Source organism: Ptychodera flava, chromosome 7, assembly GCF_041260155.1.
Source record: "Ptychodera flava strain L36383 chromosome 7, AS_Pfla_20210202, whole genome shotgun sequence".
Lineage (NCBI taxonomy): Eukaryota > Metazoa > Hemichordata > Enteropneusta > Ptychoderidae > Ptychodera > Ptychodera flava.
Window position 1 is genome coordinate 28,006,013 of NC_091934.1, and position 21,844 is coordinate 28,027,856.

The 21,844-nt window shown below is 39.0% G+C and overlaps 2 protein-coding genes across 4 annotated transcripts; one reads left to right on the plus strand and one right to left on the minus strand.

Annotated features, from left to right (window-relative positions):
• Window positions 1–290: 290 nt before the first annotated feature.
• On the minus strand, window positions 291–20,602 carry LOC139137162 (putative methyltransferase DDB_G0268948). 3 transcript variants are annotated; one of them, XM_070705141.1, is made up of 6 exons: window positions 20,472–20,601; window positions 5,336–5,496; window positions 3,748–3,958; window positions 3,160–3,257; window positions 2,700–2,834; window positions 291–1,222 (listed from the first exon to the last, which is right to left on the minus strand). In XM_070705141.1, exons 1-6 carry the CDS (start codon window positions 20,583–20,585, stop codon window positions 1,120–1,122), a joined length of 822 nt encoding a protein of 273 aa, XP_070561242.1. In that variant the 5' UTR covers window positions 20,586–20,601; the 3' UTR covers window positions 291–1,119. The 3 variants fall into 3 exon arrangements, with proteins under 3 accessions (XP_070561242.1, XP_070561240.1, XP_070561241.1); XM_070705139.1 differs by lacking the exon at window positions 20,472–20,601 and adding an exon at window positions 6,723–6,882 and having other exon boundaries at window positions 296–1,222; XM_070705140.1 differs by lacking the exons at window positions 291–1,222; window positions 2,700–2,834; window positions 3,160–3,257; window positions 3,748–3,958; window positions 5,336–5,496 and adding exons at window positions 14,965–15,422; window positions 15,838–15,972; window positions 16,516–16,613; window positions 17,663–17,873; window positions 19,021–19,181 and having other exon boundaries at window positions 20,472–20,602.
• LOC139137158 (uncharacterized) lies at window positions 6,930–12,635 on the plus strand. The gene is made up of 3 exons (XM_070705133.1): window positions 6,930–8,275; window positions 8,811–8,998; window positions 9,332–12,635. Exons 1-3 carry the CDS (start codon window positions 7,674–7,676, stop codon window positions 10,453–10,455), a joined length of 1,914 nt encoding a protein of 637 aa, XP_070561234.1. The 5' UTR covers window positions 6,930–7,673; the 3' UTR covers window positions 10,456–12,635.
• Window positions 20,603–21,844: the final 1,242 nt, after the last annotated feature.

Sequence of the window (21,844 nt, forward strand, 5' to 3'; positions counted from 1 at the left end):
CTGTTTTTTTATTCAAGGGTTCTATCAGAAGGGATAAATGATGAAATTCGCTAAACTTAGGTTTCCCTTTTATGGGGGCTTTTGGCACATACCTTTATCATGTACGTATGGCAATTATAGGTAGTGGCAGCCCTAAAAAAACCTATTGAGGCGGATCTGAAAAAAAAATACCATGCTGTGGGCTCCTTTCAAAAATGGTTCACCCCAACCAAGCCCCCCCCCCCCCAAAAAACAAAACAAAACATGGATTATCCCCCGACACGAATGCGGTCAGCTCAAAAAGCAACGAATGCAGAGTCATCAAATGAGTTGAGCTTCAAAGGTAATCTAGGGAGTCTGATTCAAACGAGTCGCGGCGCAAAGCGAATGCATTTCACCAGTTGCATTGAGTTTCGTGAGAGTTGCATGCAGGTTCGCGAGTTGCATGTAGCTTCGTGAGTTGCATGCAAGTTCGTGAGTTGCATGCACGTTCGTTAGAGTTGCATGTAGCTTGGTGAGTTGCATGCACGTTCGTGAGAGTTGCATGTAGCTTGGTGAGTCGCATGCAGCTTCGTGAGAGTTGCATGTAGGTTGGCTCAAAATGCAAGTTCGTGAGTTGCATGTAGCTTCGTGAGTTGCATGTAGCCTCGTGAGTTGCATGCACGTTCGCGAGAGTTGCGTGTAGCTTTGTGAATCGCATGCAGTTTCGTGAGAGTTGCATGTACCTTCGTGAGAGTTGCATGTAGGTTGGCTCAAAATGTAAGGTGTTAATTTTGGCATGGATTACACGCCATAGGCACCCCGCAGTGTTTTCGATAAACAAAGTGTAAGATGATCTAACTCACTAGCGATACCGCTTTGGCTAATCACTTGGCGATATAGGGAAATCGCCAGCGGTTTCCCTAAGTATATAGGGACTTCGGTGTTCCAAGTTTATTTGCGCCAGCAATAACTAGCTGGGTTTAGCTCTTCCCTTAGTGACCGACTGAATTTCATGTCCCAGGCTTTGGTAGTCTGTGTGGGCTACCATTTCATGGATTTTGGTAGCCCCAGGGAAAAGTTGGTAGTCTGTGGAGGCGGGACTACCACTAATTTCAAGCCCTGTCATTGAGTGTGGCAGGAGTTTACTTATCATGGCTGCTAACTGTTGGGCTTTCTGCCAAGGAGGAGGTAGATTGGATAGAAGACGTTCATTGTTGTGTGGTCAGCTGACTTGGCATCTTTGTCAAAGGCTCTTGAAAATCTGAAATGGAAAAAGAGCATTCAAAATGCAGATAAAAGATTGAATGTTTCACTTGAAATGGTACAAAAAGGGTGCTGAAGCAATTTTATTAACGCTGAAGATAGGAACCTCAAAAGCAAAATGTATATTATATTCCTTTTCAAAGTAAACTTTATTCAGTTTCATAACATTAAATAAATCGTGGTCACCTTTATTTAAATTTTTTGTGTTTGAGAATATAAAATCAAAGTACTTGATACTGATGTTTTAGAATTCAAATGGCCACAGCTGGGGTTTCAACCGTGCAATTGTGCAAATTTTGAGCCATTGTCTGCCCTGAAATATTTACAGACAATGCAGAATCGCACACAAAACACAACAAAAATCAAGCAAAGACGTCCACATAGGGTGACCTAAGCACATAGTGTAGCTACCTGTGAATTTGCTGTTGTTTCTATTTATAATACTCTCTCCGAAAAGACAAAATATAAGAACGGCAAACAACGTTGTTTATGTTTTGATAGCGGTAAAGCTTACAAGCAGAACTTGAAACACTGTATCAATGAGGGAATTATGGATATTCCAGCTTTAGCATTGTGTGGTCACACTGCAGTGACGATCGATCTCGATCATAATGAAACACAATTGTTTGATCGGTGCCTATCAGCGCATATTTTTGTATATTTAAAAAATACATCAAATTCCGAGTCGGGGGAAACCTGCGGGTGACAAATCAACAGGAGATGGAGAGCAGCCGAGCATATCACAAGCTGGCAAACATAATGTTGTTGATGTTAGTACGGGTGCTGTATGTGACTTAGACGACACAACTGAACTGGGTGACAATCGTAATGATATCGAGGAAGTGCTTCCAAGGAAGACAACATCAAAACTAACTGCCCTTATAATCTCAAGTCTGCCCCTAATTTTGATGAATGGGGAACAAAATGCCCCTTTCAATGTTTATGCAGAGGAAGACTGGCTACACTTCTCTGTGTTAAAACTGAGTCTCATGAACACTAATGTTTTTAGTTTTTCACCATAACGAGATCAAGCAGAGTATATCTTTCTGTACAAACTTGAAAATGTGTCAACACAAGCATATATTTAAGGTAGCTTGTGCCTCAAAAATGAAAGATTTAAACTATTGCTCAAACTTTCCTCAAACAAACTTTCAACCATTCTCTTTCAAAATCAAGAATCATGATCAGGCGCTTCATGCAAATTTTGGTACTAGAGAACCAAATTACCCATTATTTACTAAAATTTGAAATTCAAAATGGCCATCATCCTTGTGTTATTTCTATGGGGCAAAATATAATTCCTGATTTTTACAAACTTTGTTTTCTTTACATCATGCCTAAAATGTAAATGAGGCTAGTATAGTACTGTATCAAAGCCTAACAAATATTTAAATGAAACATGGAAAGAATTCAAACTATATGGTATTTGACGACAGAAGAAAGTTCTAAAATTTTTTTTTCATATGTTTTCTTACTTTTCAAGTACTGTTTGCAGGATGTCTTTCTCTTCTGGGTGAAGTCTCTTGTATTCATGAAATGCTGACCATGAACTGAGGTAGCCAACAAAGTCAGATACTGTATACTCCATTTCAATGGCCATTGAGTGATCTCTGGAAATTGAGAGAAGGAACAGATTTTGTTGGTCTGGAAATATTCTTAGCATTTCACAGAAATGGTCTGTATGTAGATATTGCAGTACTCAAAAGGTATTCTCAGATTCAACCCTAGATTGGCCTAGCTGTGGTTTTTACTTCGGTCTGTGCATTTAATCAGATATGCCCGAAATACCACAGACTGATGTAATGGGCAAGAATTCTGTTAATATTCTGTGAAGATTCATGTTCATGAGGTACATTTATTCATAAATAGACGTGTGTGTGTTATGTTTGTCTCTGAGTATGTCTGTTCTATGTGTGTCGCGCTAGCTTTACTTACCTAACGGCATCACTGTATGGCAAATGGATATTAGCATACAGATCTTCAATATGCTTCCGTCTGTCTTCCCAGCATCCTTTCAGAGTGCCATTATAAAACTGGAAGAGAAATGCAAAAGAAACAATCAGAAAAGGAGCCAAGGGTTATGTAAAAATTTATGACAATTTATGATGCCAACTAATCATGTAGTGTAGAGGTTGGCTGATTCAATGAAGTGTACTATTTGAGTATCTGTAACTTTACATTGATAGGTTAAACCTGGATTCTAATGGACTGTGATACAAACAAAATACATGTCCAAATGCGCATAAAACTTCATGTATTTCCACAAGCGTTTGTACACATGGGTTTGTTTGTACTGCCATTACGTGATCTCCTGCATACTGTGGCTGTAGAACACATCGCGTCCTTTTTATTCCAGGATAGAACCATTATCAAACTTTTTCGGAATATACTCTGGTTAGATATGATGTAATGTTCACATAAATATTTAGTACTCTCTGATTCTGCAAAGTTGAACAAGTAATCAATATACATACATTAAGGAAGAGGGACGTGTGAATTCACATTTTGTGAGACAGGTCATACCTCGTTGAAAACTTTCTGAAGTTCTCCTTCATTTGAATTTTGATGAAACTCTGCATTTCCATATCCATAGAGGGCTAGACAGCCACCTGGCTTGAGTATCCTGTCAACCTCGGAGTAAAATTTCTTGAGATTGAACCAGTGAGCAGCTTGGGCAGCAGTTACCAGGTCAACTGATCCATCTTCAGCTGGGAGTGTCTCGTCATTACCAATCCTATAAATGAAGGTCACAGTTACAAAGGTTTGCATTGAATTGTGGCGTTACAGGAACTAGGCATACTATCTAAATTGAGGAGCTGCCAACACTGTCAGGTGTAACTATCATATCTAAGCGGTAATATCAGTTGATCACAGAGAAATCAACTCTGTGAAAGTTGAAACATTGTCTTTAAAGAGGTGACAGGTGTAATAAACACAACAAAACCAGATCTGCACAAATGACTTGCAAATGATGTGTTTTTGACAGTTAGCGGGTCAGATGTGTGTGGATGTGTGGCGTTGTTTTGACTTGGTGTGACTCTCTTCAAGGCAATGTTTCAACTTTTGCAGTGATGTCAATTTCTTTGTATTTGACAATTACCACCCGCGAGACGATATTTGCACCTGACAGTGTTGGCAGCTTCTCAATTTAGACAGTATTTCTAGTTCCTGTATTGCTAACCTTTCAATGCAAATCACTGTAAATCATGAATCACGTCAAGTTGGAAAGTTGGCAGGACTCAGTATGACTAACATGAGTAGGCTTCAGTATCGGTATGCCTCTTTAAGGGATAGTAGCTAGTTGCATGTTTGATAATTTTTGTTTTAATTTTGGTGCTAGACTTTTGATAACATTTTCACTTTCATTTGTTCAAGAGAACAGCTACTTTACTTCTCCCTTGAAAGGCCAGTAGTGGTAACTTTTGACAATTATTTTTCACTAATTTTGTTTTTTTAAGCCAGCTGCAGTTTCTTGCTTACCGTACTCCCCAAAGCAGGTTTAGATACCCAGTATTCAGCTTCTCAGCTCAGCTGGTATATGATAGACCGAGCTTTGTTATTGTTGATAAGTGAATTCAGGTCCAGGCTAGAGTTCAAATGCAAACAATAACACATAGACGCTGCACTAACAGGACGTACATATACAGGATTAAATCTAAAAAGTTGCAACTTTGGCAATTGTTATTAAAGCAGGCAAATGAAAAAACTTTAGATTGATATAAATATGGCAATTAATTTATGAAATGTCTTGAAAGGGGTCTGGTGGATGACAGCAGATAGTAGCTGTTTGTTTTCACCTTACACTTGACAAACTTGGTGTACTGTTTAAAAATTAGCCCTACACCAAGCCATGAGAACGTTCACTACAGGAATATACACTGAGCTCCCATGTGTAAACTATAACACTGTAGTCTGAACAAATTATGAAGTACTGGGGTGAGTGGATTAAGTCTAGGCTCATCAACAGGGTAAGCTGATCAGAATAAAAGTTTTTTTGTCATTTTCGGCTGCTGAGTTTTTTAAGACTACAACAAAACAAAAGTCTTTGGGACCCGGCCTGTACAATATTCAAAGGACTCAGAGTAGAAAATCTAGGCATATCTGATCTCACCTGTATTCAATATTGGCAAGCTTCTCTGTCTCGGTTGCCTTTTTAATCTGAGTTTCACTGACATCACATCCAATGACTTTCTCAAAGTGTGGCGATAGATTTCTGGTGCTCTGGCCTGAGCCACATCCCACATCAATGGCCAGAGTAAGTGGCGATTGATGCTGATGAAAAAAAGTTGACAAAGAAATGAAATCCTAAAGATTTATCGATTTATACCAGGTTGCAAGTAAGTGAGCAACATACCAAAAACCAACTTGCATAGGGCTGAATACTTGATGAAAAATGTTCAAAAGATGGCATTCACAAACAATACAGCATAATAATAATTTACAGTGGCAGCTGCAAAACTTTGTTACCATACGTCGTCTGCCATCTGAATAAGCTAGGTAAACTTAAATAAGTAAGGGACCTAATCAGCGATTGGTGTTCACAACTGCACCCTTCTCTTACTATCTGGGAATTAATGTCCTTCCCAGTGACTGTTATATCATTGATGTAAAAAATGAGGGATCTATTTTTTAGGTCCATGGTTATACCGACTCCCACCACCCCTTACCCCCACCACAATTTTGTTTCCCCCGTTCGACAACCCAGTCAAACAGCCGAATCCTACTGTCCTAATTTCCTCATCCAACCGATACAAATTGTACCTTTGCCAATACCGGTGAATTTTGTGACGTCACACCCTCAGATCGATACTGATATAGCTGTGGAAATGCAGCTATCTGTTGGCGGGGTAGCGGGCATCGCTATGTGGGTCAAAGGTCAACCCGTGGCGGGGTTGACCTTTGACCCGCAAATGACGCAGGCAACCCCGCCAACAGATAGCTGCATTTCCACAGATACTAGTAATACTGATAATGCATCTGATTATCAAGCATTTTGGTCCCAGATGTTTTCTACATCTAGAAATTCCCTGCATGCCAAAATTATAAAATAATAGCCCCTCCAAGCCTATTCAGGACTAAAGCAAACTTTGCACTCCAAAATGTACCCGGCTTCGCCCCATGAATCACTAATGTCGTGCAAAGTTTGCTTTCGCCCGTTGGCCGGGAGGGGGTTTTGCCTGGGGTTGTGGGTGCATGCTTGGGCGACAACACCAGACTCTCAGCCGGCAGCCCCGGGCACAACCTCGACCTCCTGTACTGCAGCTAGCTGAGCAACTTCGAGCATATATGCAGTGCTGTAGCTCGCTTGAGGTTTTGCCTGGGTATTTTGATCGAACGGCAAACCCAGGCAAGACCTCGAGCTACAATATTGGCACACCTAGCTCTCGTGGTAGGGCTGTGTTACCGGCGTTATACGGCCTCCATCCCGTATGATGAGAGGCACACAGCCCTGCCACGCAGAGCTATGGCACACAAAGAATACGAAAAGTAGACCCTACCTTCTCTTGTAAATACTTTATGATTCTGTCAACGACTTCTATGGGGTAGGTTGGCCTAAATTTATGGTAGGCTTCGGATATCGCCGTATTGGCGAACAACTTCGTGTAGGACATATCAATCACAAATTTCAGCTTGAGCATACCCTGATCACTACTTCCATCTAGCGCGGTGAATTATGGAAAATAAAATAGGGGTCACAGGGTCATTCGTGCCAAAGACGCTCTCAGCGTCCGTAGTTACAGAAGAGCGGCACCATCGTTTCGCGGCAACTTCAAACTGCGTCAAGGCAAAGTAAGTATCTTTCACTATTTATCAGTACGTGACAGCAAATCTCATGACATCAGATATATCGAACATAATTTCCCCTCTCAGAATACTTTCTCTGTGAATCCTAGCGAAATTTCTTTTCCTTTGCACCGTGACATTTCAGATTGACGCCGCCTTCGTGTCGTCTGCTTTGTTTACATTCACTTTGGTAGCGCCGGCTACACCAATATACGGTACGATCATTACAGAAAACAAACAAATTATATTTTTAATCAAAAGTGTACCGTAACCGACTGACATAACCTACTTTTGACCTGGAGAGTGGGATGACATTTAATGTCACAGAAATCAGAATATATTTTGTTTACAGTGAAAAAAGCTGCGGTAAACGATCGTGTAAGCACAGTCCCTATAGAGGGACTGTGGTGCCTATCCAGTGCCTGTGGTGCCTATCCAGTGTACAGAGAAACAGTGAACGGTGAAAATGTAGCCGGTAAAGCCATGCCTATTGTAGATTAGTAATATACATAAAAATTTATTTTTTTTTTTGTCGCAGAATAAAATGCTTTTATTTGGGAGAAGTCAAAACTTATTTGATTTTGAAGTTTAATCACGTTTTATTAGACTTTCCTGATTGTTTTATAAACGACATATGATTTTACCGTTTTCCACCAGAAAAAAATATGGAGAACCGTGAATGCCAAGAAGTCATGACACCAGCAATTTTCCAGACCTGGACTGTATGCGCGCTTCAGGACTATGTGTTTAAGAGGGGACTAAAAAAAGACGGGACAAAAGCGATGCTCGTTGCAAGAGCATTTGCCGCATGGGAGATGGGAATACCTTTGAACAAGACACAGCAGGAAATTATTGAAGAAAAGGAAAAAGAGTATTCTACTCTCCTGTCAACCTCATCGGGTCAACTGCCAAATCCCCTTCTCATTAAGGATGGGTGGGTGGGGGAATCCGAGGGTGGAGTGAAGAAATGGCCTCCTATATATTTCAATGACATTTGCCAATTCGTGATGGTTGATCACCCGGGCAGAAATGTTGACTTCACCAAACGAATGCTTAATGAATATAAGGAGGGCAAGGCATACAGGTATTTTCAGGCTGAGTGGATGAAGGAAATCTTCCTACTGGATATATCCACTGAAACTGAATACGTGTTTTTACGTGCGAACTGCACGCCATCGCAGAGAATAGGTTGTCCACCTCACCATTGTTGGATTTGTGTAAAGAGAGATGGTTCAATACACTCTGCATACTGTACATGTACTGCTGGGTAAGCTTTCCAAGTTATTTTATAATGATTGTTCGTCATCATGTTGACTTTCACCGTGAAAGTAATAGGTACCCGTCTTAGGCGAATCTCGCTAAATAAGCATCGTCGCGATAACTAACAAGTGGAGAATAAATTCAGTTGTTCGTTCGTTCGTCGTTCTCTCTCTCTCTCTCTCTCTCTCTCTCTCTCTCTCTCTCTCTCTCTCTCTCTCTCTCTCTCTGACTGAACAGTGTTATACATATCAATGTACGGGTAGATAGCGGAATAACATTAAATGTAAAAAGTTTTCCACTTGTCTAATATGTTTAATTATATATATATATATATATATATATATATATATATATATATATATATATTTGAACATGTGTTAAGCTTACGAGTTGTATCGATTTTCAGTATAAGGATGGTGTTGTGGTTCATCTTTCGCGTTCAATCAGGGGACACTTAAAATAAAAGTGGTCATATATTGACTACTTTCAAGTATTTGAAACAAAACTTAATTTTAATATTATTTCTGTTTTATGTTTCTCAGCTTAGGGGAGACTTGCAGTCATGTGACAGCACTGCTGTTCAGGGTTGAAGCTGCCAACAGGACTGGTATGACAAACCTTTCATGTACAGAACTGAAATGCAAATGGAATGTACCCAAGAAGAAAACAGAAATAACCCCTCTTAGAGTGAAAGAAATGGATTTTAAACAAGCCAAATACAATGCTTCAGGTCAGTTAACTATGACTGCTAATATTTAACATATGATATGTCTTTTATAGCTTCATTAATGTATAATGAGTTATCACTAAATGTCTGCTTATAGGAAATCTTAAAATTATAATAGCTATCTGTGTGATGTCACCAGTGACTACATTAACGGCGGGAATCTATATTTAGTATATCACTACATGTAATTGAAACTGACCTAAATATTTTCGAAAATTAGCTATTAACTTTATTCTACATAACATATAATTATTTTTCAATTACAAATCCTGATGTCTGCAACTTTCAGATTTGTTTTAATCTGTTCGTTTCAATCCGTTGTTTTTATACTTTTAGGAGATAAGAAGAGGAAACTTGTCGACTCAAAAAAACGGCTATTTTCTCCTCTTCATGAGAGACATCAAGCTTCAAGTGCCGAGAAACAAAATCTTTACCAACAACTCCGCGAATCTGTACCAAGGGCATGTTTGTTCACCATGATTGAAGAGCCATCGATATCTATGACTAGCGATGATCCCGAACCAGGACATGGTGATAACACAACTATCCCGGACTGCGGAGCCATAGCCGAAACATCAGCTATTCCAAATTCAGAAAATGACACTGATTTGCCTGGTCTAGATGACCGCGTAGCAGGTTTACAGTGCACAGAGGCAATCAATTTAATTAGTTTAGCTAAAGTTTCTACAAATGAAGATCGTAGTTTAGAAAGTAATTTAAGGTCTTTTCTTTCTTTATTTCCGAAATATTCAGAAGATGATATTAATATGATCGAAAGTTATACAAGGTTACAAAATCAGAGTGTACTGTGGCATGACGTTAGAGCTGGAAGAATAACTTCTTCTAATTTTTATTCTGTATATACTAGAGTTAATACATTGCGAAATGACAAATCAAATCGTTCTAAGGATACGACTAGCTTAGTGGCTAGGTTGATGGGTTACAGACCTGTAAACCCAGACTTACCTGCTCTTAAACATGGCCGCAACATGGAGCCAGTCGCAAAACAAAACTACACCAGTATTTTAAGTCAAAACCACAGAAATGTCACAAGTAGGGAGTGTGGTATATTTATCGATAGAAATAGACCCTACTTGGCTGCCACCCCTGATTTGTTGGTTTCTTGCGAGTGTTGCGGCCAAGGTCACGTTGAAATTAAGTGTCCTCGAAGTATTGCTCACATTGCTCCAGGGGCTGGGAGTCCTGATTATCTGGTGACGGAAAATGAGAAAGTCACATTGAAACACAACCATAGCTATTACGCCCAGATACAGGGACAGATGGGAGTAACTGGGCATAAATGGTGTGATTTTTTTGTATATACATCCCACGGTTACCACCTTGAAAGAATTGAGTTTGATCAAAGTTACTGGATTAATATGCTGGAAAGACTCGATTATTTTTTCTTTAAATATATTGCTGTAGAACTAATTACTGGCAAAGTGAAACGTGCTCTGTAGATAACTGTATGTGGACTTTCAGCCGTCAATATTGAATGTTAGAGCCAAAAATATATTTTTTCTGTAACATGCACTTCAGAAATAGGGTCGCTAGGTTTTTTATGTGTTTTTATTTTTTTTTCTTATTTATGACTCGGCCGAAAGAAAATACTGTAACATTAAATTCTGTTACGATAGGAGGAACGTGTTTGCAATGAGATTGGGGACAGTAACCGTGTTGGAATTGCATAAAATAAATGAAAATTACGTTTAATTTCATATTTTAACTAATCTCGTGTAATCTAGCTGGGTTTTCTTCTTAATGGCTACAAAAAGTTTAGGGTGGGGGGGGGGGAAACTAGGTAGGTCGGGTTACCGGACACACATTTTTTTCTTGGCCTAGGACTATTTGATGTCATATCACGAAGTTATGTGATAATTATGTCAAACTCGGAAGAATCGTGTAAATGTTTATAAAAACTATTACATTTTATACGTTAGTGAAATAAAAGATTTGTACAATATGAATTTAAACATACAATATAATTTATTTACATTTAATCAAACAGTAAAGTTTACATCTTATTTTCAGATATGTTGTACGTAGTGGCAGAAGCAGCTGATACGTTTTATGTACGTAGGCGTTTGTATATTTGGTAAAATCCTAGCGGGATCAACAGAATAATATTATAAAAAAGTACAATATTTTTTTTATTTACACAGAGGCGGATATAAATTACAGAGAGCAGCACAACAAAAAACTATGTCATCTAAATGGTAAATTAAAGAAACTGGCAACTCATGTTTTAATATTCTGAACGTTTTCAACCTCCTTATGGCCATCTCTATATAAATTCTTCGGTTTGCAATTTTCTTTGTTTTTTGGACATTCGCCTTAGACATTTGTTCTGTCCCCCTACGACCTGGTGGTATATACAAATGCGCACGCCGAATGAGAAGTTCATCCCCTATTTGAAACCCCCTATCAGCCATTACCATATCCTGCTCTTCCACTATATCAAGAAAACCCGACTGTTTTACAGTATGAATATCGGAAGTACGCCCACCCCACCCACATGATACAAAATTGAATGCCCCGGTTGGTATAATACTCAGCAGATATTTGATTGTATGGTGGTGTTTATAATCTGACCATGTGGCAGCCTGAATTTGCAAATCTCTCGGTGTTTCAATAAAAATCTCGGTACAATCAATGATATGACGACAATCTTTAAACTGAGCATTTGAAAACTTCTTTGGAAGATGCTGCCAAACAACATGCCTTGGGGGGTTAAAAATCATAACTCTCAACTCTTTTGACAGAAATTTTAGCCACGTTAGAAATATTTTGCTAACAGTATTAGCAGAAACGCCAAATCTGTAGGCTAAATCCCTATGTAGTAGGCCTAACCTTAACTTCATTAATACAAGTAAAAATTCATCTTTCCCGGACAACTTCCTTGACGGACCGAACTTCTTGGGAGGTTTGATGAAATGTCGTGGCACCTTTGAAGATATCTTATTAGGGCCTTTCCAGTAGTTAAGTTTAGGTACCCTTCCTGAAATGTGGCCATACAAATTCTCAAAAGTTGATTTGTTTTCAATGCCCGTGTAAAATTTACATTTACTGTCACTGTCGATCTGGTCATACCCAAAATGACACGACTCTGATCTCTTACTGTGTAGTTCATTTTCATAAAACTTAATCTTATTCTTTAAATTCGAAATTAAAAGATCTAATTTTTTAGCTCTATTTGACTTAATTTTACATTGATTACACTGATTATCATAATCCTGAAAACACAAAGGATCATTGTCATTATAATTATCTGGTAAAGTTGCAGTCTGAGTTGCATCGGGCAGATCAGCTTGGTTGTCCTCGGCATCAAAGCGTCGCTGGTCCTCCCTTACAGTCTCGGAAACACTTGTTTTAATGTCACTTCTTGTCTCCTTTATCTTTCTTTTCTTCTCTGGTACGTATGCCGTTCTGTGCGGAGGATCACGTTGCTTGGTCGTACCCGGCGCCTTATACCCTAAATCAAGCGTAGGGTCGGGATGAACACCACTTGGTTGGCCACCAACAAAATGTTTTGAGCAAACCCTTGAGTTATAGTTGGGTTGCCAAAGTTTTCCCCGTGAGCCTTGCCTGTTTATTAGTTTTATCCAGCGTCTCCTACCATCAGGATCCCTCGATGTAGTTGGGAACGGAAAAAGAACAAAAGGCGGTGTGCATGTACAGCAGCCGATGCCGTGGTTACAGCCATGGATTTCACATACAGTTTGCTTCCATTTATTGAGCCGATACAAACTGTTGGCACATCCATACACGGAACAAATTCTATGAGACATCTGAAAATAATATGATAAAATGATAATAAGAGACCAGCTAACCAGCCGGGCTCTTGTACGATGCGCGCTGCCTACCTTAGCCGACACGGTTAAAGTTGGTTTTGCGCGGAATTTGTAATATAAAATGGTTCAATATAGCCATAATCATCCCACTCTCCAGGTCAAAAGTAGGTTATGTCAGTCGGTTACGGTACACTTTTGATTAAAAATATAATTTGTTTGTTTTCTGTAATGATCGTACCGTATATTGGTGTAGCCGGCGCTACCAAAGTGAATGTAAACAAAGCAGACGACACGAAGGCGGCGTCAATCTGAAATGTCACGGTGCAAAGGAAAAGAAATTTCGCTAGGATTCACAGAGAAAGTATTCTGAGAGGGGAAATTATGTTCGATATATCTGATGTCATGAGATTTGCTGTCACGTACTGATAAATAGTGAAAGATACTTACTTTGCCTTGACGCAGTTTGAAGTTGCCGCGAAACGATGGTGCCGCTCTTCTGTAACTACGGACGCTGAGAGCGTCTTTGGCACGAATGACCCCGTGACCCCTATTTTATTTCCCATAACTCACCGCGCCAGCTGGAAGTAGTGATCCGGGTATTGAGAACGGCCTGACCTTTAAACTCATACTGCCACCAGAGGTGATCAATTTACTTCTCTTGTTTTTTCTCCTTCCTCCCGGTATCCGCCTTTCATTGTACACGGTCGTTGAACAAGGCATCTACCAAAACAGAACGGCATACGGTAGAGTTCTGAACACTTCAAGGAAAATGAGGAGAAGTTACGCCTCATATTTTTCATTTTTAGCTACTATAGACAATAGTCTATAGAAGCTATTGGGGTGGGTATCCGTCCAGCGTCCGTCGTCAGTCAGCCTGTCAGTCAGTCAGTCAGTCAGTCAGTCAGTCAGTCAGTATGTCCGTTTGTGAGGCGTCCGTCCACTCAAATATCTTGAGAACCGCAGTACTTACTGATTTGATATTTGTTGTGTAGATGCAAAATATGATTATGAAAACAAATTCTTTTCATTTTTTAAATTGTTGAAAATATGCAAATAAGCACAAAAAAGGCGTTTTTGGTAAAAAATCTTCTTCTTCATAACTGCTGGTCAGACAGCTATGATATTTGGTGTACAGGTCCCTAAGGATAACCCAACTTAGATTTGTTCAAATTGTGATGAAATATGCAAATCTGTATTTTTAAGGAATTTTTTTGTCATTTTTGGTCAAAAAGTTATTTCATCAAAACTTCTCATCTGACAGCTTTGATATTTGGTATACAGGTTCCTACAGATAAACTAAATATGATATATTGAATATATGAAATCTGCAATTTTGTATTTTTGGCGCAATTTTTGCCATTTTTGTTCGAAAAATGTATTTCACATAAACTACTTGTCTGATGCCTTTGATATTTGGTATACAGGTTCCTAGGGGTTGTCTTAGTGTAATATATTGAAATTTGATGAAATCTTCAATTTTTGTGTTTCTGGGTCATTTTTTGCCATTTTTGGTCAAAATCTTTGTTTCTCAAATGTTACTCGCCTGATAGCTTTGGTGTTTGATATACAGGTTCCTAGGGTTTATCTTAATGTAATGTATTGAAATTATGATGCAATCTTCAATTGTGACTGTTTTTTTGCAGCTAATTTTGCCATTTTTGGTCAGACCATCCTGAAAAGAGCTATCAAAGATACTCACCTTTGCCAACACGTGTCAACACGTGTCACAAAAAGTTATTCTCTACATAACACAGTGGAGCTCTGCCGACTGTTAGGTTGCTTGTGTTTTCAAAACCGCTGGTCAGACAGCTTTAATATTTGGTATACAGGTCCCTAGGATGACCTTAGTGAGATATTTTCATACAGACAGGAAATGCTTAATTTGTATCCATGTCTATAGTAGCTTCAGGGACATTGGCCCTATGTTTTTTGTTTCAAGACAAGAGGAAAAAGACCATTGTTAACATTATGCTTCCCCATTGTTGTGAACAACACTTGCCCGTAAATGATTTGTGGCAACAGCTCAATAGAAGCATTTCTACAGGAGCGATTTTTTGCGATGCATCGTACAGCGAAAATGACAATATGATGACGGCACATGCACTTTTTTACAATGCAGTATGTTTCTCATAGTTTAATATGCATTGATGATTCATGAAACACGGTGTTTGGAATCCATTATGGTTTAATTTCTCATTTTCTTTATCCATATACATATCTATAGGGTGTTTAAAAACATTTCTGTCGGTTTTCGACAAACCAGTCATCTAATTTTAGAGTTTAATTTTAAGCAACACACACAAATAAGTTGATTGACATCAAAGACAAAACAGGAAAAACCCCAAACAAACGAAACATTAGAGACAATCTCTTTTATGTTTGATATTGACAGAGTCATGTTCAAGATTAACTATGATAATAAGGTCCCCTACGTCCTGATTTTCTCAGTGTCACTGTGAGGTAGACATCATACTTGGTGTGCCGAGGCACATTAACATACTGCATGGTGTTTCTCTATGCCTTGTCATCTACATAAATTTCCAGGTTTTCGTCCTAACAGAAGGAAGACTGGAAATGATATGTGTAGCGGTGTCTCGTCAGGGGATTTTCCATCATCTCCAAGTATTTTCATAAAACTGAAATTAAAAGAGCAGAAAAGAATTATACAATATGTTTGCAATTCTCTTTACCAGAAAGTTAAATTATAGTACTCAGAGAGTGTAACTAACACTATATGAGATTTCTTAGTTCTACTGACCAAGTTTGATTGGAAAATATTTCTCATAATGTGACAGCTCAATCAAATGCACACACTTGCACAAACACACTAGTACAGGCAACATAGCTCATCTGGCTGAAGTAGCACGTCATTTACCACACAGACGAAAAAAATATTTGATGGTAGAACTTAAAATTATACTACTACTACATCTAAAACCCACAACTAATTCTACTTCGGGCTTTGCTGTATTGGTTTGACACACAAAGCAAATGCACAGCCCCAACCCTGAAGATGCTGAGTGGATGAAAAGTGCTATGCACACAGCTTACTTGTGGAGTACTCGCTGTAGGAGGTCTTTATCGTGGGGGTTCTCTCTCATGTACGTGTGAACCGAGGAGGATGAACTCAGATAGCCAATGAAGTCAGACATGGTATATGTTATTTCCAATTTCAAGGAATCGTCTCTGAAAACATGGAAGAGACTCAGACTATTACACGCTAATTTGTTGCAACGTTTGAAATGAAAACACACATCTGCTTGTGTATACATTCTGTCTTGTGTCAGTTTGCATGAAATTCCCAAAACCATAGCAACTTACTGCTTTCTGATCTTTGTAACGGCCACAGAACTTACCACACTAGCAGACACCAGTCAAAACATTTAAAGAATGATATCCACTCTCAGTCATTGCACACAAAGATGTAGATGGATTTTCACAGTGGAAAACTGACACATTACACCATCATTCTGTTTCTGTATCTGCTTATGCTCTCTCTGTCTGTATCCCTTTACTCTTTATCTCTGCATGTCCGTCTTATCTGTGCATATTCATCTACATCCACTCAACTATCAGTATATCTGTTTGTTTGTCTTGTCACTGTTTCTATATTGCTTTCTTTTTTCTCTGTGTAAAATCACTTTCTCTCTCTCTCTCTCTATCTGTCTGTCTGTCTGTCTGTCTGTCTCACTCTCATTCAGACACATATAATGCTGATGATGGCAACACCTTTCAGCATCTGAGTACGGTAGCTTGATGTCTCTGTACAAATCTACCACGTGTTGTCTCACGTCCGGCCAGCATCTTCTCAGCACATCATCGTAGTGCTGCACGATAGAATGAAATTTATTTGAAAAATGAGTGTAAAAGTATATTGTACATGAATCTTTATAAGAGTGGTGAAATGGAATTGATGATATTGAATCTAATTATTTTAGAGCATAATATTACGAGATTTTACTTTAAAGATATTGTTATTTTTTAGTATTTACCGCACTAACTCTGTGCAATTTGCTGTACAACATTCGAGTCGTTTGGCTTGTCTGCTTAAAATAAGTGTGTCTCCTGATTGTCATTTCATTTCCTGAGTACCAGAGAAAGGAATTACCCATATTTGGAATTCAAAATGGCAGCTGTTAATGCTGTTGGCCCTGTGTTAACTCTTTTGGGAAAAATACTATTCCTAATTTACACAGAACTTAGACTGAAAGATCTGTCACTTGAGGGCGCTCTCCACACTCCCCCGGAAGAGGGCCCATGAGCAATGGATCTTTCAGTCTACACAAAACTAAGCTGGTGAATTTTATTTACTCCATAAACTTCAAAATAGCCCCCACAAGTGGTAAGCCAAAAGAATATTGTAAAAGTTTGAGAGACCAAATATCTATCCAGAGGTGCATTCTTCCTTAAGCAGCTTAAGGTAGTTCGCGCCTCGAAAGTGAAAGATTTAAACTTTTGCTTAAACTTTCCTTAAGGAATCTTTCAACCATTCTCTTTCAAAATCAAAGCTAAAAATCGGGGGTCACAGTGCAAAATTTGGTACTAGCAAAACATGTAAACAAAGATTTACTGATATTTAAAATTCAAAATGGCCGCCATCCCTGTGTTAACTCTATCACGGTCCCTGTATCACCAGTGATAGAGGGACCATGACTCTATGAATTTTCAAATTTGGACTCGAGGAATTTTCGAATTTCGACAAGCCCATAAAAGTTTTCTTTCACCAAGAGCTTTAAAATGAACCCCCACAAGTGGTATATCAGAAAAGAATTATAAAAGTTTGAGAGTCCGAATATCTTTCCCCGAGGCGAGTTCTATCTTGAGCATGGAATGTTTGTAGCTTTCTTGTAGCTGTTGGGTAGCTTCTGTTACACACCTCATCAAAGACTCTTTGAAGTTCCCTTCCCTTTGGATTGTTATGAAACTGCACAATTCCATAGCCATAGAGGGCTAAGCAACCATTTGGTTTGAGTATCCTGTCAACTTCTGTGTAAAATGCCGTACGATGGAACAAATGAGCCGCTTGGGCAGCAGTTACCAAGTCCACTGACTCATCATCAGCTGGTAATGTCTCGGCAGCACTTACTCTGGAAATAAAATGAATATTTTGTCACATTCCCTTGGACCATGATATTTTTCTGCTGTATATTATTGCCTGAATACATGGGTTTATGTGCTCGGGAGCCGGTGACAATTTGCCCGACGCCAGGAGGGCAAACTCTCTCCCGCTGAGAGGGCACATAAACCAATGTATTCAAGCAATAATATTTTTATTACATGCCTCTTCTCAGTTAACGCTATATGACATTTAGTTACATGCAGGGCATTTTCAGACAATTTGCTACTATCGACCAGCATCAAACAGATTTTAACGAAAGTCAAAATAGCACTGCGTGCATGGATACTTTGCATCTAGCGTTAAGTGTCTACTTTGACGTCGAAAACGTTGAAGGGCTTCACTAGAGTGGGTAACCATGGAAACTGGTCAGTACATCGTTCACCGGCCTGCTGACTTCCCAGATGTTCCTATTCAAAGCAATGCAATGATTTGCACTCACATCGAGGCATGTAATAAAGAATTTCCAAAACACAGCCATGGCAATGTTTAAAAGAACACATTCAATCATGTTATACTTTTCATGTTAAATCTGTATGCATACATAATTGACATTTTGCAAGTCTTTTTTTTCATGAAAGTTCCATCTGCTGAAACACTTCACTTTCTGCTTTATCTCAGTTCGCAATAAGACTAAAGCCTTTCACCACCACAGTTTGGCAAAACCTATCATTATAAATCATGATTGTGAACATGTTTTACAGGAAGTGGTTTTTTTACCAGTTCCATGATGCAGTGTGTGCCAGGGTATATAACGCGTACTTTACTCATAGAACTTTTTTTAGCTCTATGGTACACGCAGGGTATATTGCTCATAGTTCTCACTCTATGGCAGATTACACCCTGATCTATATTTTTATCATTGATAGATGGAATATACACAGGGCATTATTTGGCATTGCAAATTTGTGTCATTCTTCTATAACAATCCGTTGCACAACACAAAATCAGTATGTTTTCTTTGTCTCGAGTGTATATACTGTGTTTGATGTAGCCACAGCAATGCATTGTGGGATAACCAGGAAAAGGTCTATTGCTGTGAAAAGTTCAACTCCAATGGATCCATTTGTAATGAAAACTACAGTTTCTGCCCATGTGATGCCACTTCAAAATCTCACCTGTATTCCACGTTTCTGATCCTCTCGTTTTTTGTTGCTTCTTCTATTTGAGTGTCGCTAACATCAAATCCAATTACCTTCTTAAAATACGGAGAAAGGTTTCTTGTGCTTTGACCAGATCCACACCCGACGTCAATGGCCAGAGTAAATGGTGCTGGTTTCTGTTTTAATCAAATAATGGAATAGCGTTGATCGTGATTTCAGGTTTGTTACTAAATATAGCTGCATGTGCACGACTTTCGGACAACGCTGCCTAAAATTCGGACAAACTTTGTTGTTGCATGCGCAGCTGTTGTTGCAGCTTGTAGTCTGAGCCATAAAATACCACGAACTAGCGTGACTTCTAGTAACTATTGTAACGCTAGTAGGTTTTATTTTAATCGTTCATGCGGAAAATGCAGACAAATATTTATTTATGCATATTAATGAGAGAGAACAGTGACGTCATTTGCTATCAGCGCTATTGCAATTTACTGTGAGGGCAAGCATAGCCTGTCTTCTTACATGGCCACTGTGCTTCTTATTCGTGTGGACAACTTCCATTTGCACAGGTCTATTAAGTATTATTTGAGATGATTTTTCCTATTATTATCATCAAAATGATTATGAATATTAATAATTCATTAATATGTATGGTAGAGAATATTAAAACTTTTTTTTTACGGACAATGTCGTCTACTTTGTGTAAATACTGTCTGGAAACCCCATTGTTGTGATTATTATGATTATTAGTAAATTATGATAATGAATAATAAAGTCATATTTTTCACATTGTAATCTCTGCTTACATAAACAACACTCTGGAAATCCATATTTAGTTCATGATATATGCAAAAAGCATACAAATGACACCGTTGCGCAGGTTCAGTCTACGGCGAGAGTTACTACACACTCTTTATATACACTGTGTAGTAACTCTCGCCGTAGACTGAACCTGGGCAACGAGGTCATTTGTGTCATGTCGTGCAAAGTTTCCTTTCACCCATGGGCTTGGAGGGGGTTTATCTTGCGGTTGTGGGATCATGCTGTACCTCAAAACAAGACCCTCAACCCAAGGCACAACCTCGACCTACTGTACTGCAGCTGGCTGAGCAACATGCAACACTGAGCATCTGTAGCTCGCTCGAGGTTTTTTATATACCTGGGTATTTGGAATATGGCAAACCCGGGTAAGACCTCGAGCTACTACTCCACTGGCTGACCCACAGGTTATCGTAATGTTGCTTGGATAGTCGTTCGAGGCGGGCGGCGACAGGTCGCCGTTTACTTGGAAAAATAGCCTATTTTTTCCAAGTAAACGGCGACCTGCGGCGGCCCGCCTCGAACGACTATCCAAGCAAAGTCCCTCTAGACTGTGATCCAAGCAACATTACGATAACCTGTGGGCTGACCGAGCACTCGGAGCAGTTAAATTAATTCTAACTCGAAGCGTTACGAAAAGTAGATCCTACCTTCTCTTGTAAATACTTAATGATTCTGTCAACGACTTCTATGGGGTAGGTAGGCCTAAATTTTTGGTAGGCTTCGGATATCGCCGTATTGGCGAACAACTTTGTGTAGGACATATCAGCTTGAGCACATCCTGACCTTCGAACTCATACTGCCACCACAGGTTGATCAATTCACTTCTCTTGTTTTTTCTCTGCGTTCCCGTATACATTGAAGACCATCATTGAACCACAGCACACCGCTGCGATATCACAGCTAATCAAAGTACGGCATACGGTAGAGTTCTTAACACTTCAAAGAAAATGAGAAGAAGTTACGCATCATATATTTCATTTCTTGTGTTCCAAGAAAAGAGGAAAAAGACCATTGGTAGCATTATGCTTCCCAATCATTATGAACCACACTCGCCCATAATGATTTGCGGCAACAGCTCAATGGAAGCATTTCTACAGGAGGAGCGATTTTTGCAATGCATCGTGCAGAGGAAATGAGAATATGACAATGGCACATTCACTTTACAATGTAATACTTTTTTTATAGTCATGCATTAATGATTGATGAAACAAGGTGTTTGGAATCTATAATGCTTTAATTTCTCATTCTCTTTATCCACATACATTTCTATAGGGTATTTAAAAACATTTCTGTCGGTTTTTGACAAATCAGTCCTCTCATTGTAGAGTTGAATTTAAGCAACACACACAAATAAGTACATTGAAGTCTACGACAAAAAAGGGAAAAAAACTCAAATAAACGAAACGTTAGAGAAAGTCTCTTTTAACTTTCCAGAGATACAGCTAGGTAATGTTTAGCTCTGATGATGTTGTTCACTGTATAATGGTTTTACCAAAACAACTTTTACATAAATTTACATCGAAGGTTTATTTCGGGTATATCCTGGGTATTATTCTTTAAATGGAAAAGGTAATTTATCAACTGTCACGCGTATAAATGCACTGTGGAATTGACTGAAGGCACAATGTTTTCAATCGCAATAGTTTTAGTTACATATATTTGCATAGTGACTTTCCTCTTGAAGTTCTGTGACATTCCCACCAGCTATAGGTAGTGCCGTCTTTCTGACATAATTCATACACACTCATCACACACATATTAAAATGGTTTTGATATTGAAGATAAGACTACGATAACATTGCCCCTACGCCCTGATTTTCTTGGTGTCATTGCGAAGTAGACAGATAATACTCCGTGTGCTGAGGCGCATTAAAATACTGCATTATGTTTCTCTATGCCTTGTCATCTACATCAATTTCCAGGTTTTCGTCCTAACAGAAGGAAGACGGGAAATGACACGTGAAAAGAAGTCTCATCAGGGGATTTGCCGTCGTCTCCAAGTACTTTCATAAAACTGAAA

What these genes read in the sequence shown, in the direction of transcription:
- LOC139137162 (XM_070705139.1), bottom strand. Translation starts at nt 6,863, where the DNA reads ATGCTCAAGCTGAAATTTGTGATTGATATGTCCTACACGAAGTTGTTC. An exon ending in TAAAGTATTTACAAGAGAAG is followed by an intron (nt 5,497 to 6,722) that starts GTAGGGTCTACT and finishes TTTTTTCATCAG; the next exon opens with CATCAATCGCCACTTACTCT. An exon ending in CCATACAGTGATGCCGTTAG is followed by an intron (nt 2,835 to 3,159) that starts GTAAGTAAAGCT and finishes CTCAATTTCCAG; the next exon opens with AGATCACTCAATGGCCATTG.
- LOC139137158 (XM_070705133.1), top strand. Translation starts at nt 7,674, where the DNA reads ATGGAGAACCGTGAATGCCAAGAAGTCATGACACCAGCAATTTTCCAG. An exon ending in TACTGTACATGTACTGCTGG is followed by an intron (nt 8,276 to 8,810) that starts GTAAGCTTTCCA and finishes TATGTTTCTCAG; the next exon opens with CTTAGGGGAGACTTGCAGTC. An exon ending in AGCCAAATACAATGCTTCAG is followed by an intron (nt 8,999 to 9,331) that starts GTCAGTTAACTA and finishes TTATACTTTTAG; the next exon opens with GAGATAAGAAGAGGAAACTT.